At 49.5% G+C, this 19,423-nt stretch overlaps 1 protein-coding gene across 10 annotated transcripts in view; it reads right to left on the bottom strand.

Moving 5' to 3' along the window:
* Nucleotides 1-4,002: 4,002 nt before the first annotated feature.
* The window catches only part of srcin1b (SRC kinase signaling inhibitor 1b), a 74,752-nt gene continuing 59,331 nt past the window's right edge, over nt 4,003-19,423 (bottom strand). For 4 of the 10 annotated variants that reach the window (XM_076760167.1, XM_076760174.1, XM_076760173.1 and 1 more), the window contains 10 exons: nt 19,296-19,319; nt 17,474-17,634; nt 16,965-17,140; nt 16,408-16,538; nt 15,001-15,148; nt 13,576-13,900; nt 12,964-13,306; nt 12,740-12,882; nt 10,877-11,026; nt 4,003-9,785 (listed from right to left, as the gene is read on the bottom strand). In XM_076760167.1, coding sequence (XP_076616282.1) covers nt 9,633-9,785; nt 10,877-11,026; nt 12,740-12,882; nt 12,964-13,306; nt 13,576-13,900; nt 15,001-15,148; nt 16,408-16,538; nt 16,965-17,140; nt 17,474-17,634; nt 19,296-19,319 — 1,754 coding nt within the window. In that variant the 3' untranslated portion in view covers nt 4,003-9,632. Of the gene's footprint in view, nt 9,786-10,876; nt 11,027-12,739; nt 12,883-12,963; nt 13,307-13,575; nt 13,901-15,000; nt 15,149-16,407; nt 16,539-16,964; nt 17,141-17,473; nt 17,655-19,295; nt 19,320-19,423 lie in introns of all 10 variants that reach the window. The other 6 variants (XR_013079298.1, XM_076760169.1, XM_076760172.1 and 3 more) reach the window with 6 other exon arrangements.

Raw genomic sequence — 19,423 nt, 5'->3', positions numbered from 1 at the left:
CCATCGTGGTCACAGAGGCCAGAGTCTTGGCAGTCTGTGCTGGTAAACGGTGTGCGGCGCCGCTGGAGGCCATTTTGTCACTGATGGTTTTGATGGTGTTCAGCTCCTCCAGCAGCGGTTTGATGGCCTCCATAAAATCTCCACTTTTCTGCATCAGCTTCACCTTCTCGGACTTCATCTTTGCTTTCTTTGAGTCTTTGGTTCCACAAAAATAACCGACGATACCACCAACCAAACGAACCGCAAACCTTGTGGCGTACAGCGCGCCGAAAGCACCGCCAACGGCACCACCCGCTGCACCGACCTTCCCTCCAAAAGTGCCACCGATTGCACTGCCGGCTGTGAAGCCGACGGTGAACCAGGCTACGTCGCCAACGGCACCATGAACTGGACGACCTGCGGCTTCAGCTGCAGCGCTAACGCCGCTGCCGACAGCGCCGCCGAACACTCCACCAGCTACACCACCAAACACGCTGCCGACCAATCCCACGGTGGCTCCAACGGCGTTAACATCTCCACAGAACCTGCTCCACGTCACCGCACCAACTGCCCCCAACGTCCCCAGCGCTCCTCCAGAAACGCCGCCACACGCTGCACCCAGAAGGCCTCCGAACACGGCGGACAGACACCGAACCATCTGGCTGTCAGGAGGCTCGTCCTGAAGCCGAGCGGCCATCAGCGCGAAGCTCTGCGACGCCGCGTGAAGACGATCTGAGCGTCGACCGCAGAGACGAGAGAAACGAGTCAGACTGACGACGAGTTCGTCCGTCGGCTCGGAGCCGTCTGACTCTCCGTCGTCCACAAAATCCAACAAATCGTCCATTTTTGTTTTTCCGTCACGTCGACACCGCCGAAGCTTTGAGTCAAAGTCGTCGTCTCGATGGACGTCGAGTTTACGTCTGACAAAGGAAACCTGGAGCTGCTGGACTGATTCGACCTGTGGAGGAAAAACAGAAGACTGAGACCAAACCTGTCAAATCACAGGTGAGCCTTTAAATAGAAACACAGAAGAAGAAAATGACAGAAAAGAGCGAAGCTGAAGCTGGAGAAGCAAAAGAGAGACGCTGGAATATTTACAACAAAAATAATTTAATTAAGATAAAAATAATGAACCTAAAAACACAGAATCTTATTTTATTCAGAAGGAAACGATACGTTAATGGCTGCTTGATTCATTTTAAAATTCAATCAAGAATTATCAAAAAAAACTTTTAAGAAACTTTAGTTTTATATGATCTCATTTGTCTTCATCTCTAAATCTGAGCAGCTTTAATGTTTTAATGTTTTGTCTTTAAACTTCATTTAAAGTTGTTTCCACAGAGCAGCTGTTAGCTCTTAAATCTGATTTTTAAAAAATCATTGATTCCTTTTTAAAATCCAGTGATTCATTTGTCATTTCACAGAATTTAACTGTAGAGTTCAATAATATTTATAGTTTTATTCGAGTATTCTTTTAATTCATTGTCTAAATGCAAATTAAATTAATCTCTACAAGCTTTCTGAAGTCTCTTAATTTGAAAAGTGTCAAACTTTTATTCATTTGGCCCTCTCGAGCCTCCGTATCATCGTATCAGCGCGTTGTTTGCATTTTAACACGCAGCCTCAGTTTGGGGAGTTTGAACCAATGATTGCAGCCATAAACTCTTCACCATCATCATCATCATCATCATCGCGCGGACTCGTCTGAACAAGTTTCCACATTTCCACAGTTCAACGTGCGTCTGCGGCGGCACGTGACAAACTGTCGGCTCAGGTGTTACAGACCTGCGGACCGGAAGTGAAGCTGCAGGTTCGTCGCTCTGATTCGTCCTCTGCCTTCGGTCACTGCGGCGGCTTGACTGTTTCTGGACAGATGTTCACACACACGCAGGTGAAGAACACCTGAACGCTCCGATTTGCGGAAACAGGAAGTGAAGGAGTGACGTGAGGGGGGCGGAGCTGATACAACTTTGACTTCCAGGTGTCTCGAGGGAAAATGAGGTCGTTCAAACAGCTGTGACTCACCTGGACTCAGGTTTACATCAGGACTCCAGAGGAAGCTTCAGTGACGAGTTTCTCTGTTAAACTGCACAGAATCTCATCAAAGTGTTCTGAGTCAGTTAAAAACAAACTGAATTCTACCTGAAGACCCCGAAATGACCTTCAGCTGATAATCGATGGATCGGTTTGAATTCATTCATTAATTCTCTGACTGCAGCCGTTTCCTGGTCTCTTGTCAAAACGGGACTTTTGAGGACGTTGCATTGATCAAGCTGACGGATTATTGGAGGAAATGATCAGCTGTGATTGGACACTGAAAGCTTTTCCTGTGTGTGAACCTGCTCCGAAGCCTCGTCAGCTGATCATCGAGTTCACGGATCTTTAAGTCCACAAACAAACGATCACGTGTTTGATCAGCTCGATAGACGAAGACACGAGCTGTCTTCAGACAATATCACACACAGGTGTGCAGGGATGGACACAGTACTACAATACTACACTCCAGTAAAAGTACTGCGACTTCAAAAAAGTTTTACTCCAGTAAAAGTATGAAAATGTACTTTGATAAAAGTAGATAGTCAGAATGTAAATGAGACTAAAAAAACACCTTCAGGCCACTTTAATGAAATCTGAACCCGACGACTCTGATGGAGCAGCTTCAGACCGAGTCCTGATGTCCACACACAGACTGTGTCCACCCAGCCTGTCTGTCCGTCCCAGTATAACCAGTCCTCAGTGCCTCTTCAGGAACAAACTCAGAAATCCTCCCTGGAGGAGCTAGCATTAGCACTTTAGCATTTATCCAAACAGCACACTCAGCTGTGGTGTCTGCTAACGTTAGCTAGCTTAGCTTCAGCTAACTGTTGTAAAACTAATGTTCTGTAAACACATCAGAGGTTTGCACTGTACAACTCAGAGGTCATGGTGTGAAAATCAAACGTCCCTCCATCAGTTTAAGTAATGAGAGAATATGAGGCCTCGGAGTTGAAGGAAAGACTTACCTGAACTTCGCTGGACGTCCACAGATCCACTCCAGCTGGTCCAGGTCAGCAGCACCTTGTTCCCCAAACAGGTTCAGGAAATCCATCCGGTTCTGGAAACGACTGTTTTAATGTAATTCACCTGTTTAGACTCTGAGTCATCTCCTCCTTTACTTCGCTCACTCCCCTCCTCCTCCTCCCTCTGCTCACAGGTGTACCTCATTGATCTCATCACTTTCTTTACAATATCAATAAAGTTTATTCAAACAAGATGGCTGCTGCTCACCTGGCGCCTGTTCCGCAGGGAAGTTCAGTTCATGAAGTCAAGACGACATTTAAATCACTGATCATTAACATCGAAACAACAGTTCGAAGTGCAGACAAACGTTCTCAGCTGGAGATCAATGATCCAACTGATCGGACATAAACTCAGTCTAAAATTAGCACAAAGCGTCCCGTTCAGGGACACGTGACTCGTCCGCATGTATCCGACTTTACGGCTGTAGCTGTTAAGCTAACCGCTAACTCGCTAGCCAGCTGGGAACGTCAGCTCTATCTGCCACAGCAGCCTCTTTTCTGTCTGAACTCACTCACAGCATGCTAACGAGCTAATCAGCTAACGAGCTAATCAGCTAACGAGCTAATCGGCTAACGAGCTTCAACTGCTGTTAACTTTTTACTCAACGCCAGGAGACACGAGCTGATTCTGACTGATGAAGCTTCAGATTTTTACCAGCAGTTTAGTGAGTTTGACTAATTATCAAAGAAATATTCAGTTTACAACCACAAGAAAACATTCTGATCATTTTCAAGCAAAATGTGAAAACCTTTTGGATTCTGGTTGTAAAATGTGTTTGTTAAATTTCTTTGTCTCTCAAAATCAAAGGTTTTTTCAGCTTTTAGGCATAAATAAATGAATGAATGAATGAATGAAATCACCTGGTGCTGCAGAACCAATCCATGAATCAATGAAAGTCGTCACCAGCTGCAGCCCCAGGATGTCAGATTTCAGACCAATCACAGAAGGACGCCGACGCCGTCGTGTATAAGAGGGTCAAACCTTTATTGTCACAAAAACACAACAGGAACGTACAAAAGCAGCAACCGTTTGTCGACTGATTTTCTCACACGAAGCAGCAACTTTGCCGTCCACACGGAGCTGCGTGCTGTCTGCTCGGTTTGGCTTTAGTTGCTCTTTAGTTATACTGACGTAGTAGATTTTCATTCTTCTTCACGATTCACGAACAACACTTACCCTCACGGCGCGCCTCGCTCAGCCCGCCGACGGGGTCGTCCTCCACTGACAGTCATCATCTTTTCTCACAGTAAAAGGGGCTTTCCCGCCATTTTCAACATCATACAAAGTCTATGTTCCTGTACAGGTTTAGTTTACTCATCACACACTCACAGGTACACACAGAATCATCGACGAGAAAGAATGAGCTCTGTTGACGCAGCGTGCAGATTTCAGGAATGTTTACAGTGTGCATGCCATGTCGGAGTATTAAAACTTCACACAAAATCGATTCTGGAATATATTGTTTGGGTTTATATACATTTCTGAACATCCACAAATGTTTGAACAATCACACGTTCATCAAGGAACCACCGATAGTTTAGAGTGAGTCTGTGTGGGTTATAATAGAGGAAGGATCTACAGCGCGGCGCCGCTCGGACGGACGGCGGGATGTGCTTCGTCTACACGTGGTGGGACTTCATCTGTTGTGGACCGCCGGCCGGGCGGTCGACGGCGAGCGCGGTCATGGGTTTGGTTCATGGTTGGCAGGAGAACATAAAAAATCTTCAACACAGAAAAATAATAATTTCCAGGATAAATGTGTCGCGTGCTTATGAATCCTCTTCAAGTATAAAAATACAAAAAAAGCTTGATTATATAAAACATAGATGATACTTTTCTTTTTTACATGTCAATAAGGCGAAAAACTAAATGGTCATTTCATCTACATACGATCTATCTGTGACTGGTTCAGGTCAGACGGACTGCGTTTCTACGTTTGTGCGAGCTGTGATGGCGTTTCTGAGGCGACGGATACATTCTGTTCACGTACGAACTTTAGCTACTGCAGTTCTGCCGCTGTACAAGTACACGCTCAGGAGTAACGTCTCAGTACTACTTCACTCTCAGCTCTTCGGTTCCGACCAGGTTTGTCGTTCAGACAGAAATCTGAAAACAGACGTGTTGAAGCAGTTCTGCTGATCTGTGATTGGCTGTTTGACGTCTGCACGAGCAGAAAAACACGTCAATCAAACTGAGACCTCGACCTAAAGAAGAGCGGCTGAACTCTCGCCACCATCAGCAGTTTAACAGGAAGGTCCCTCATTGGCTGACGCAGGGCGGCGTCATCTGTCAACGAGCGAGTCGGCCAATCAGACAACGAACCTTCAGCTCCGCCTCAACAAACCTTTGAACTCAAATGGATTTCCTGGATTGTCTTTCATCGGTACCTGACCCAGAACGCCTCGCCTGGCTCCGCCCATTACGCCGTTTCATCACAGGTGTGTTTTCACGTCTCCTCTGTCGACTCTCTGATGACGGCAGGAAACACCTCCCAGATCAAAGACAGAGACAAACGGAGCAGCGTCCGGCAGCCTGGTCACGTGGACTCTGAAGTCTCTGGAGACAGCAGCCGTCTCTCGTCCTGTCAAAGTAAATAATGTCCACGTGTTCGAGGACACAAGGGCGGAGTGAGACGGACGCAGCTACACCGGAGGACGGCGTGACAAGACGGCCATCACGAGACACGTGGTGTCATTCAAATGCAGAGACAGTGGCTCGTCCCTCAGCCGTCCAAACCCGAACGCCCCCTTCAGGTCGCTTCACTAAATGTTTGGAGCGGCGTTTCACCCCGTCACACACGGACCGCTCGGTGCTCAGAGTGAACACATGACAGGACGTCAACGGGGACAGACATGCTGTTAGACATGTGGACGATGGGTCTGCGTGTTAACTGGTTAATTACTGCTGCGCTGGCATGCTGATTGGCTCCCTGCTGATGACCTCTAGCTGACTGCACAAACGAGACAACGGGATCGAGTCCAAACCCGGAACGATGGGAGAACCCGGTTCCTCACGGTTTTGGTCCAGCAGAGACCTGAGAAGCAGACAGGATGAAGAAAGCAAAGCGAGCGAGACCAAAACGATGTGAGAGGGAGCAGCGAGGGGAGACGTCGGCCAGACTGACGGTGATTGGCCAGAAGGATGAGCGGCGTTTGTGCGGAAGCGGCGGTCAGAGAGAAACCTCAGCGCTGCTCCGAGCGAAGAGATTTAAGAGCCAGAAGAAGACGAACAGAAGCAGCGAGAGGAGGGAGAGAAGAAGACACACATCAGAACCTGCACACACACTTTGGCTTCAATCTCACATCTGTGTGACCCCCCCCACCCCCACCCCACACACACACACACACACACACACACACACACACACACACACACACACACACACACACACACACACACACACAGCCTTCTGATTGGCCACCGGGGACGTCAGGCTTTGCTGCATCGCACTCGTGGGCAGACGAGGAAGAGGAGAGGAGGAAGACTGTGGCTGTCGCTGAGCTGCAAACAGGCAGAAATGATGCTGCCCTCATTCAGCTCCTCTTCCTCACTGTGTGACGCAGGGAGGAGTAGGAGGAGGAGGAGGAGGGAGGAGAGCGAGGAGAGGAGGGGAAAAGGAGACAAGGAATAAGGAGGGGGGGATACAAGGAGAAGAGGAAACAACATGACGAGAAAAGGGAAGGGGAGAATCGAAAAAAGGGCAGAGGAGAGGAAACAAGGAGACAAGATAAGGAGAGGATGAAAGGAACAGAAGAAGAGATTTAAGGAGGAGGAGAGGAAAGAAGGAGATGAGATAAGGAGAGGACATCAGGAGGAAAAGATAAAGTACGCAGAGGAAGAAGGAGAGGAAATGAGGACAGGAAATGACAAAAGGAGACTAGGAAAGGGAAGAGGAGAATAGGAAAAAAGATGAGGAGGAAAGGGAAGGAGCCGCCCATTGAATGTTGAATGAATGACGCCTGCTGACGGTTTGTCCGTCCAAACGTTCATCGAGGTAAACGAGTTATTCTGAGGAAGGTGAACGAAGCTGTTTGCTGAATGTACGTCCAGAGCTGAAGGAGCCCAAAGCAGAACCACACCAGAGACAGAACTGAACCAGGAAGTCGGCAAAGCGTGCCGGATGTTTCCGAACGGCTCAGGTCATCGTTTGACTTCAGCGACCGGTTTGAACGGAGCGATCGATTCATTCCGAACAAAACGACAAGCCTGCCGCCTCGGGGACGCCGGGACATCTGTGGCTCTCGCTGCTGTCAGAAATAAACGGCGAGCAGACGGCTGCACCGCCCGGCCTTGAAAGGGGATTATGAAGCACGCCGCCTGTTTTAATGCAGCAGAGCAGCGACTTCTCCATCCCGCTCACACGAGGCGCGAGGAAAACTGCTTCCTGCACAGATCAACAACACGGGAACCTTTGTGTCGTGCTCAGATTGATTCGGCGGCTCTCATTGGTCCGACAGCGTGTGGTGAACATTCGTTTGCACCTCACCTGCTGATCCTTCACAGCAGAAAACAGGTGAAAACAGGTGAGATGACAGAAGAAGTGAGAGCGAAGCGACTGACGGCTGCAGTTCGACCACGACGTCCTTCACACGAGGCTTCGGTCGACCAAAAAGGGGCTTTTTACCGAGCGACGCTGAACGCCTCACGAGCCGCTGAACCAGAGTGAGGATACGAGTTTGTGTTTGATGACATTATCTCACTGCTGATGTAAAACTGGAATCTATGCTAAAAATAAACATTATCGAGCGTTTGCTTTGGGCTCTTTGCTGATGAATTTTTAAAAAGCAACGAGGGAGTCGAGTTGATATTCAGACCGACGCAGGACGCCGGCCCTGAATGCTGATCCTCGAGGCGCTCGCCCAGATGGCACCGCCGTGTCAAGTGGAGGTCAGCCATGTTAGCCATGTGCTAATTGCTGTTACGCTAATGGAGGCTACTGTCAGAGACGCTACGGAGTCGTAACCTGAAGCTGAGAGTCTCTAAATGCGTCGCGGCTCCTGTGATGAGCAGCGAGAGGAAGTAATGAAGTCGAAACACTTAGAAATGCAGCGCTGCATGTTTAATGACTGAACTCATGAATTACTCAGAGCGGATTCCTGAAGCCGCTCCAGGTCTGGGTGGAGCGGGGGGGCCGCGGCGGGGAGCGGGGGGGCCGCGGCGGAGGACGGGTCGCGGCCACTCGGCTCAGCGGGTCGGAGGCAGCTCTGCAGGCGGCGATAAGACGAGCGGAGCTTCAGAGCTCATCGACCAGTTTAACCTTCCGATCACGTTTCGCTCATGAGCCTGAAACCCGCCTCATTTACATACTCGGCTCCGATTGGACGGTTTATTTCACACAGGTGCAGGACGAAGCGGCTCTTTTCCTGAGTGATGCTTTCATGCAACATCTTCTTATTTAGCAGCTTGCTGAAGTGAAATTCAACGAAGGAGCTGCGGACAGAGGGAACACGAGGACGGCTGGACGTCCCCTCGAGGACACGCTGAGTCGAGGACTGAAACACTTCACTTTCACTGTTTGTGATTCTCAGAGTTCAAGTTTGGATTTCTGTTTGTGGGTCATGTGATGGACATGGTCTGATTGGACAGACGTCTTCCCTCTGCAGCCTGTTGGCTCAAATGTCTCACTTGAATTTTGTGTCTGAATTGTAACTTGAGCCACTAGAATACAGTTTTTATAAGAGACTGAACCCTTTAAACACATAAATAAAGCAGACTTGAAAATGGAAAGTGAACCAACACAGAGCGGATCGACGGACGCCGGCAGCACGTCTAAGTTGCCTCTGTGTTTTAAATCCTCGCAGCTTTTCCTGACATTTCGTTTTTAATCTGCTGCCTCAGTCGCTCTCCCTCCACAAAGCTCCTCTTCTTCTCTCCTCTGCTTCTATAAATATATTTATTGCACACGCTGAACTGAAGAGCTGGTTTTCAGGTAACCTTGCACCTTGTGCTTCGCTCGTCATCTTGCATAATAAATCGTAGCATTAGAGCTTCTGAAAGGCAATTCTGAGTGAGCTAGCTTAATGGACTGGCCTTTGGGCCGGAGCGTGGGCCGTTCCCGCCGCTCATTTCCAGCCGCACCAACGTACCGAAACAGTGTGCAGCCGCCGCGGGGCTACCTGGAGGTTTAGAGGACGGGCGATCCTGAACGAGCAGCGTGAGGCGATGACGGGACGAACAGAGCGAGATGAGAGGAAACATGTCCGGATCACGGAGGAACATCGTCACGTCCACCTGGAGACATGAACTCACTCCGTGGCACTGCTGAAGGTTATGAATGTGAGGAGAGCGATTCTAATAAAGCTAGTTGAGTCAGTCACAAGCACCACCAAGACCTTCCTCAGGAAATCAAAACATCGACATACTCGCACGACAAAAACTTGATCTCTAAGCAGGCTAGGTTAGATCCAGGAACTCAAAACACACATCAAGAACGGGGAAAATCAGGGTTTCTGGAGAAGCTCCCCGGCTCTCTGAGTCCTCTCTGACCGTCTGCTGGGCCTGTGCGGCTTCTGCCGTGTCGCAGGAGTCGGAGGGGAACCCTCCTCTGAGCGACAGCAGAGAGGAGGCGCAGGCGGAGCGTCGGAGCTGGACGGTTAGAAGTGGAATACCTGCTGCTGGCCCTGGACTTTGGGGAAATCCTCTTTCTGCTTGCGGGTTTTGGGCCTCTCCAGGCTGCCTTGTTGGAGGTGTTTGAGCCTGGCGGCGACGGTCGGGCCCTTCATCGGCCCCGGAGAGTTACTGCTGTTCTGTGGGAGCCGACAGAAAACACATTCACAGTCACAGACGCACAAATCACCGGACGCACATACTGTAAACACACACCACATGGCCAAAAGTATGTGGACACCCAACACGACACTGAAGGTGAAGGAAACCTGCTGCTGCTGCAGCTTCCTCTGTCCTGCCGCAGCTAGCTGTGCGGTAAGTCAGACAAAAACAGGATTACTCAGTTCAACGTATCAAGAGTCTGCAGGAGAGAGACTAAACTGCACATCAACTCGTTAACCGAGGGGACGAGACAAAGCTGGAAGTCAGCAGAGGTTAACAGGTTAGAAAGAGAAGCTCAGCGTGAGAGAGCGAAACCAGACTGGGACACAAAGACAGCGTCCACAGCAGGACCAGAGAGGCCTGCTCAGCTAACGAGGCTATGACGAGCGATGCTAACGTTAGCTCTGATTGGAGTGCGGCCAGTTTATGTTTATATAGTCAGAGAGCTTTTCATACGGCGCTATGAAGCCATTTTATTAGATCTGAGGACGAGCGGCTGTTTTCAACACAGTCTGATGATTCATGTGTTCAACACCGTCGGCTGATATCAGCATTTGTTTGAAGAAAAACAAACCACATATCTGATTCTTGATGCAGAATCCTTTCAAGTTTTTTTGAAGAGTTATAAGAAAAGGTGCTTTTTACTGTGGAAAAATCTACTCATCGGCGCCCTCCGCTGGACACACTGTGTGATGGATGACAGAAACTTTTCAGGGTGACGCCTCGACAGATGAAAGCAGGAAGGTTTTCCAAACAGCTCAGTTCAGGACTTTGTCTTCACGCTGTGTTTTAGTGGTTATAAAGGTTTGAGGACAGTGGAGAATGACGAAGGACGTCAGCAGCAGGACAGGCACAGTCCACAGGTGTGGAGACGTTTACCTGTGTGGTGCAGGGCGCGGTGGGCGTGGCCTTTGGCAGACTGCTGAACGGCCTGTTAGAACCTTTTAGAGGCGCTCTCTGAAATACCTTTGATGGTGGTGGTTGTGTGAGAGAGCGAGACACGTTATCACACGATGAGCGACACAGAACAACACCAACATCCTGCTTCAGCTACACCATCTGTTCGTACCTCCAGCTCAGCCATGATCTTCTCCTCCTCGTCCTCGTCCTGAATGGCCGACGCCGCGATCACAGGAGGGGTGGAGGCGGGTCGCGGCGTGTCCGACGGGGTCCGCCTCAGCTTCACGAGAGTCTTCGGCAGGTCACCGTCGTCGTCCATCTTAAAGGGAAAGTTACGACGTCAGAAAAACCTCAGAGTTCAGATGTTAGAGGAAAAACAACATGGAGGCAATTTACAGCAGGACAGAGGACGAATGTACAAGAGTACAAGTACTCAAGTAAATCTGAGGTACTTGTACTTGAGTCTGTTCTCTTCATGATACTTTATTACAGTCAACCAGCTCCAACAGTAAAATCCTGCTCTGACACCAAGATCCCAAGAATCCAGTGAGATCAGAGAGAGGAGGACAGCAGTCACAGGGGACGCTGCACTGCAGTACTCTGACTTTCAATACCTCAAGTACTTTTCCTCATTATACTGACATACTTTTACTGAAGTAACATTTTCAGTGTGCTCTTAGTGTCCCTGGACTTCCTCCATCACTGCTAACTGGTCAGCTTTGTGAGTCGACGGCAGGAAGACGAACAGTTTACACCCATTCGGCTCCGAGCTCACGTTCCCTGTCGTGAACATTGATTCAGGTATTAAACACATTTCACACACCTGAGAGGCCGAGCGGCCCACCTTGAAATCGATGAAGTCTCCTCAGAGACGTCCAGCGGGCTTCAGAGCAGCAGCGGCTCGTTCTGAGCGTCAAGCTGCCTCCAGCCAGCAGAACCTCCCTCTGTTCGGCCGGCGTTCGCGAGCAAACACGGCGTTGTTTACAATAAACAGACTAAAATTTTTATTAATAAAGAAACGTGTGGCTCAGCCTTGATCTGATCTGGAGTCTGTTTACTTTCACTCTCATGTCAGGGTGAAGATCTTTACCAGAACTCCACTGATGACGTGCTGGTTTGTTGTTGTTGTTTTTAGTCTTGAGCTTCTCAAATAAAAACAGAGAAACTGCTTCAGTAACTGGAGAAGATGCAAACGCTTCCCAAGAGAAATCACCTCCCAGTCGGCCAGATGGCGGCGCTGTAATTAAAGCTCATCTCACACACACTTTCAAATACAACAAGCCTATTGGACCACAAAAGTCCTCCATGATGGATTTCTTTTCTAATTTGCATAATGTGAGAAAGAATGATGGGACTTAAACTTGCTTGTTGAATTTCAGCATCGTGTTCGACTCACAGCTCACAGGAAACGACCCGGGCTAAAAACATGGCCGCCGTCAAAGAGTCTTTGCACAGGGCGAAGAAATCTGCAGCGACGCACGGACTGTTTGTCCAATCAGCATAAAGCTTCGAACGTAACCTGACAAACAGACGTCCTCCACTGTCCTCTGTGTGTCCTCTGTGTGTGCTCTGTGTGTGCTCTGTGTCCTCTGTGTGTGCTCTGTGTGTCTTCTGTGTGTCCTCTGTGTGTCCTCTGTGTCCTTCGTGTGTCCTTCGTGTGTCCTCTGTGTGTGCTCTGTGTGTCCTCTGTGTCCTTCATGTGTCCTCTGTGTGTGCTCTGTGTGTCCTCTGTGTGTCCTTCGTGTGTCCTCTGTGTGTCCTTCGTGTGTCCTCTGTGTGTCCTCTGTGTGTCCTTCGTGTGTCCTTCGTGTGTCCTCTGTGTGTCCTCTGTGTGTGCTCTGTGTGTCCTATGTGTCCTTCGTGTGTCCTCTGTGTGTCCTCTGTGTGTGCTCTGTCCTCTGTGTGTTCTCTGTGTCCTCTGTGTGTTCTCTGTGTCCTCTGTGTCCTCTGTGTGTCCTGAAACTGGCTCTTTGCTGTTTGTGCCTTTGTTGTTGTCATGACTTTGCTGAACCAGGCCGCAGCAGCGTCTCACCTTCAGAGTCTTGTTGGTGACGATGACCTCTCCGGTGCGGTTGGTGGTGAGGCCGTGTGCCGACGGGAAGCTTCGGCGAGGTGGAGGAGGAGGCGGAGACTTGGAGGGTTTCTCTGTGCGATACCTGGCCACATTGAGGTCCACTGTAAGCAGACGACACAGAGCTTAAATCACCCGGACACCTCTGAATCCATCTGGATGAACAGGATTTACTGGTGACTCACCCGACCCTCGCTGAGAACCGGCGCCCTCCATGCTGTTCAGCTTCTGGGCAGCCAGCTGCACTTTGCCAGGCTGCTGCTCCCCGCTGGGGGTGGTGGTGGAGGTGGTGGTGGCCGTGGTCCCAGTGGTGCCAGCTGCAGGAGAAGTAGCCGTGGTGGAGGTTATTGGGATGGTGATCTGGGGCTTGGGGGGCACCGCCGGCTTGTTGATGTGCCTGGCAGCGAAGTCCAGGTCCGGGATGGCCTTCATCAGCTCGGCCTGGGTCTCTTCCAGCAAACGATTGATGTCCTGAGCGCTGAACTGGGTCAAGCTGGCACGCTTCTCCTCCCAGTCCCGTTCCGCCGCCTGACACATGTTCAGATAGAGACAAATGACGCGCTGCAACATGCAAACGTCCGACAGGCTGAGCTGGAAAATCATAAGTAAGACGCATTCATGCACTGAGTTTTCTAACATCAGCGACTGCTGCTGCTGCTGCTGCTGCTCACAGACTCAGACCAAATCTAAGCGTCTCTGATTTCAAATGGAAAAGGATATTTGCCATCTGGCTCATCCTGACGTAACAATAAAGAGACTGAAACACAGACAGATAAACACAATCTGCAGCTGATTACCAGTCTGACTTCGGCCGACACCGACTTATCACCGGGACGCCGACTCGGCAGCTCGTCCAGGACGCGGTTTCTGAAGGTCATGGAAGGCTGGGTGTCCTGCTCGGGGCCCATGGCGTCCGCGTCGCCCGAGGACGCCGGGATCCAGTTAGCCAGGCCGGTGCCGGAGTTCAGGTCGGTGAGGCTGAGAGGAGGACTGTTCAGGATATCCAGGTCGGAGCCGCGACTCGTGTCGTCCACTCTCCTCTGTGATTGGCTGGAGAGGTCTTCGGGGCTCTTCCACACACCCTCTGTGACTTGTCTGTACATATAGGAGGGATACAAGAGACTACAATACACACAGGACACCATGAAGGTCCTAGACTGTGTTAGAGAGGAGTCTACAAACTACAAGACACAAGATAAAATACAAAAACAGATTGTTTGTCAAATGAACAACAGTCATCAGAGCTGGAGCGAGACCAGGAGACAGACGTGAGGACAAACGTCTTCAGCTGGACTCAAACCACCGTCATCATCGAGTTATTACCTATGAATCTCTTTTGTTATTTAGTCTTTTCAAAACGTGAAAAACGATCTGCACAAATTCCCAGAACCAAAGGAGACATCAACAGAACAAACTGCTGCAGTTTCCAATCGTTTAGACTCTGTTTAGTATTTCTAACAGTTTCTGATGTTTCCTTTGAAATGACATCGTCTTTATTTATTCTGTCTGGAAGAATGACTTCACTGTGTTTCTCATTAACGTCATGCAGATGACAGATGAGTGTGGGAGGTCTGGGAGAGCTCTCACGTTCATTTCTTCATTGTTTTATGTTGTTTGCTGAATTTATTCTTCTTATTTCCATTTTTCTGTATTTATTTTGTTTAAAGGTACGATGTGTAAGAAGTGACCAACTGTCAAACAAACAGGGTGCAGATCAGCAGAGGGACGGCGAACTGGACTCTTTAGCTGCTGTTAGCTAGTTAGCTCAGTTAGCTGTGCCGCTAGCAGCCATGCTAGCTCTTAGAACTGGGAGCAGACGCCAGCAGAATAATTTGAGTTCTTGTTTAGAACCTTTGAAACTTCTGGCTGTTTCACCTTTAATGTCTATCTGAACAAATATTTGTTTTTCTTCTCAGAGAAAATATCCTGAATTAGATTTTACTTAGACGGAGTGTTTGTTGTTGTCATGTGACTGTTTACGCTGCGCTGAGGTTTAGGAGCTTCCTCCCTCCTCTGCACGACCTCCTGTGTCCTTTCATTCATGAATATCTGAGTGTACATGCAGAATATGTTTTTTAGAAACACCTTCAGAGTCTCAGCTCTGCGTTTCTGAGCTCTGAATCGAACAAGAAGAAACAGAAAATCACATGAAAACGTCTTCGGGGACAAAACGCGAGCTGAGCTGCTTTAATCAGAACATGAAGAGCGCTTGATATGTATACCTGCGGAGCGTGCTGAGCGCATCCGTCATGGTGTTGCAGCGCTTCAGCAGGGCGTCCAGGCGGTGCGGCTCCTCTTTCAGGAACTTAACAGCCTCCACCTCCACCCTCAGCACCACCCGCATCTTACTCTGCAGGCTGGGGAACTGGTCTGCACGGCAGGGAGACAGAAAGGGGATGAGGACGGGGAGAGACAGACGGATGAAGAGAGGAAGCGGCGTGTCGGAGGGGTGTGTTGAGATAATGTTGTGTGGAAGAATGGAGGCGGCGAGATAAAGAGGGAGGAAGAGGAGATCACAGGAAGGGAAGAGCGGACGCCGTTTCTGTCGCTGGATTTTCCCGTCATGTCCAGAAGGAGGATTCAGTGGAGGTCGGCCAAATGAGATGGCCTGCTGGACGCGAGGCGAGGAAAACAAAGCCTGCGCTCGTCTGTGGGCGTGCCGCCTGAAAACTGTGGCTCAGAGCACAGGGAGGCGTCACGGGCGCGAGCTGGACGCGCTAACTATCAGCGGTCAGTCCTCACGTTATGAAGAGGAGCTTTATCATTACTCATCAATATTCGAGATGGAGGCAGGAAGTACACAGGTCAGAGAAGCAGGACAAGAGGCTAAACCTGAAACTTCATGAATATCAGCCTGAGACGGGTCATAAATATTCATCTGTGACTTTGTGTGACATCAGTTTGACACACAGTGTTTAGCAACATGAACGAACAGCTTCAGGACGGAGTCACTGAAGTCATGGAAGTGAATATTCACACCGTCATACAGTAACTTCACTTCAGTGACCACGTTAAAGACACAGCAAAAAAGACTACACGAATAAAAATGTTCAACCCGTGAATAAAACTCATGTTTTACATCCGAGCTTCACAAAAATAAAATCCAGGAAAAAGAAATAATGTCAGTTTTTCTACTGAAGCAGAGGAAATAGAGCATCTGATGGGACTATTTTCAGCAGCGGATGGATCCACATTTGGTGATGCAGTAGTGTGTGTGTGTGTGTGTGTGTGTGTGTGTGTGTGTGTGTGTGTGTGTGTGTGTGTGTGTGTGTTCATGGAGCTGAAGGAGCAGCAGTGAGGCTAACTGATGAGTTTTAATGGAGGTCTATCACATACAGGACTGTTAGCGGTTAGCGGTTAGCATTCACTACTGGTTTTGGTCTTTTAAGTTAGAGAACATCACCAGACGCACCTTCTCAGGAAAGACACAGCAGAGTGGGGGAGTTAGCGTTCAGCCTGATGGTAGCTGGACCTTTAAAAGCAGCTGCTCTTAAATTTGTTGTAATTTGAGGGTAAAAGCACTGAAACAGACAGTGAACGTCACTCAGTGGCTTCAGCTAAGAGGAGGAAGAGCGACCGACGAACAAGCCTGCAGAATGACCACAGTCCAAACACACACATACACGTACTTTTGAGCTCAGAGAGCGTTTCTCCCAGAATCCTCAGCTCTTTGCTCTTCTGCTCCACATCCTGCTCCGTCACCAGGCCGTGGTTGACAGATGAATTCCTCTGCAGCTCCTCCACGGACTTCTCCAGGTCACTGTGGAGGAGCAGGTCACAGATTCACATCACAGTAATGTTTGAGGTGACACACATACAGAAGACAGAAGACAGTCGAAAAAGAAGAGACAGAAACAAACACTCAGCCAATCAGACGTCGAGTGTCCCATCTGTTGTCTGAAGCCACCGTCCTCTGACTGCACACGAGGACATGATGTCACCAAACAGACAGAACATCAGAGGAATGTGGAGCTGTCCCCGTGTGAGGCCCCTCTGTCCCCGTGTGTGGCCCCTCTGTCCCCGTGTGAGGCCCCTCTGTCCCCGTGTGTGGCCCCTCTGTCCCCGTGTGAGGCCCCTCTGTCCCCGTGTGAGGCCCCTCTGTCCCCGTGTGTCCCCCAGTAAACTAAGACAAATGGCCCTCTCTTTATTGTGCTTGTTGCAGAAATCGATGGCGCTCTGAACTCACTGCAGCTGCTGGATGAGCAGCTCCTCCTGGTTCAGGTACTTGAGTCTCTCCTCCTCCACCAGGAGGCGCTGTCTCTGGAGCGGGTCCTCCTGCGTGCGCATGGCGTCCAGCATCATGAGGCTCAGCTCGGACTCCGTCTGCCTCAGCAGGGACAAGACCGAGTCCTGGTTCTCCAGCTGGGACAAAGTCACATGATCAGTTTGCGTATTTCAATGAGATGACAAAGAAAAGTGGAGGTGGTGGAGGCTGGGGAGGTGTTTCTGTTATTTAGACCACCTCCACTGACATAAACAGGGTGGACAAAATATTAGAAACATCTCTCTAAAACAGACAGACAGACAAACTGACATTCCAACCTTCATGAAGGGAGGATGTACTGCAGCACTGTTGTGTTAGCATTAGCTTTAGCCTGGTGGACCAATCATAATGCCACCTGAGTGTAAATACCTGTAAGCTGCACAATCCCAATCAAAACGAACCACTGATCATCCACGACTCTGCTCACACACCTGCATGTTGCGTAGCTGCGACAGCTGCTTGCGCAGAGCGTTGGTGTTCTGCTGCAGGCCCTGCAGGTGGAGCTGCATCTGCAGACGGGACACCATCACAGGCTGGTTGGCCCCCGAGGGCGGAGGCGGCATCAGGGCCAAAGGGGCAGACGGCGTCAAAGCTGCCCGACAAAAAGCAGGACTTAGAATCAGGGAACGTTTCTCTGAGCTTTGGGTTCCTTTAGAGCACAGCGGAGCTGATAGAAGTTGTCCTGAAACACTGTTAGCAAAGGTTTAAATGGACTTCTCAGAAGACAAATGTCCAAAGGTTTGACTCTTGACCTCAACAGCTCATCCAGTAGAAAAACAATGTGACTGGATGCAGGAGGCTGGCTGTTCCAGGATCTGGCAGCAGTAATTCAGGACATGTTCTATCTGTGCTGGAGGTCAGGGGTGGAGGTCACAGTCTGGACAATGATACACAGCATGGGACGGCTTCGGGGACAAACAGGGTCAACAGTGAAAAACAGCACTTCCACTAAATCCGAGCATCTCTCGTCATAAAAGAGTCCTCAGACAGCCTGAATGGATGAGTGCTTCAGCTCAGACGAATGCTCTGACAGTCATTAGGGTGTTGAGTCACACGCATCATGCAGAACGAGACAGGGGAAGGTAACTACGAGACAATCAGTCAGAACAGGCTGACGAGTTGCATTTTAAGACACTAAAAGGGATGAAGAGCCGGCCTCCTGCGACACCACCGGACCGACACCGCAGCGCCGATGCCTCTGCAGACAAGGCGGCGACCTCCTGCTTCAGCCGCAGTGTCTGTCCTAGAAACTCTGAGCAGGTCTGCAGCCACGAGGAGGCTTTCACCATAACTCAAGACATTCAGAGGAGCGCCTGACAGGAGCAGCGGGTCGTTACCCAAATGACTTTCTGCTGCATCACCAGTTCAGACGAATGAGAGCAGAGTCCAGATTTTAACTGCAAGCACACAGACAGTCAGATAACAGTCCATCTGAGTCCAAATGTCCATTTACTGTCACCGACCGAAGGGAAACACACTTTCATCATCCCTGCAGACGGATGAGAATCTGATCTGAACAGGAAGAAAGTCTTCACTGAAACTAGCACAAATTCAGCTCAACAAACAAAAGATACCAGAAAAAGTCCAAAGACGAGCTGATTTGAGACTGTGAAGATTCAGAGTTTTGTCTTATCTGAGACACCAGATCAAATATTCCAGATAACAAGAGGAAACTAATCTGAGTCCCACCAGCTCTTCCTCTTCTGAGTGCTTCCAAAGCAGCTCAAACTCAACACTGTATCAAAAGAAATCAATTAATTTTGCCCTGATTCAGCCGTGAAAACATGCACTTTCATCAGCTCTTGTGTGGGCGCAGCAGTTTTAGATTTGGTTATCGGAGAGGTGTGAACACAGCACATTATTTTTTAAGAGTGCCGACAAATTTTCAAAAGCTCGCTGGACTTTCTGAACACGGGAAATGTCGGACTACCCAAAAATAACTCGCCGGGAGGGAAAAGCAGAAGGAAAACCTCGACAGAACGGCGTGTTTTTGTTTCTGAATTAATGCAACTCAAATGATTTGTCACTGAAAAAGACAGAAAACAAGTGGAAGTGAAGGACGCCTGCCGAGAGGGAGGCATGTCCTTCAACACACACACACACACACACACACACACACACACACACACACACACACACACACACACACACACACACACACACACATTTTGGAAGCTCACAGGGATCCAAGCAAAGAAAGACGACCACGGGGGGTAGACGAGGGGACAGGACACGTCAGGGACACATAGCTACCTTTCTTTTTTTTAGTTCGTCCAGCTAAAACAAGAAGCACGGGCAGCAGTTACACAGCAGCAGAGCCCACACGTACAGCATGAAGAAGCTGGCAGAGTCAGCCATTACATCACATGTGAGCACTTCAA

This window comes from Chaetodon auriga, chromosome 20, assembly GCF_051107435.1.
Source record: "Chaetodon auriga isolate fChaAug3 chromosome 20, fChaAug3.hap1, whole genome shotgun sequence".
NCBI lineage: Eukaryota > Metazoa > Chordata > Actinopteri > Chaetodontiformes > Chaetodontidae > Chaetodon > Chaetodon auriga.
The sequence above is the reverse complement of the archived record's forward strand: the minus strand, read 5'-3'. Positions and strand labels throughout refer to the sequence as shown.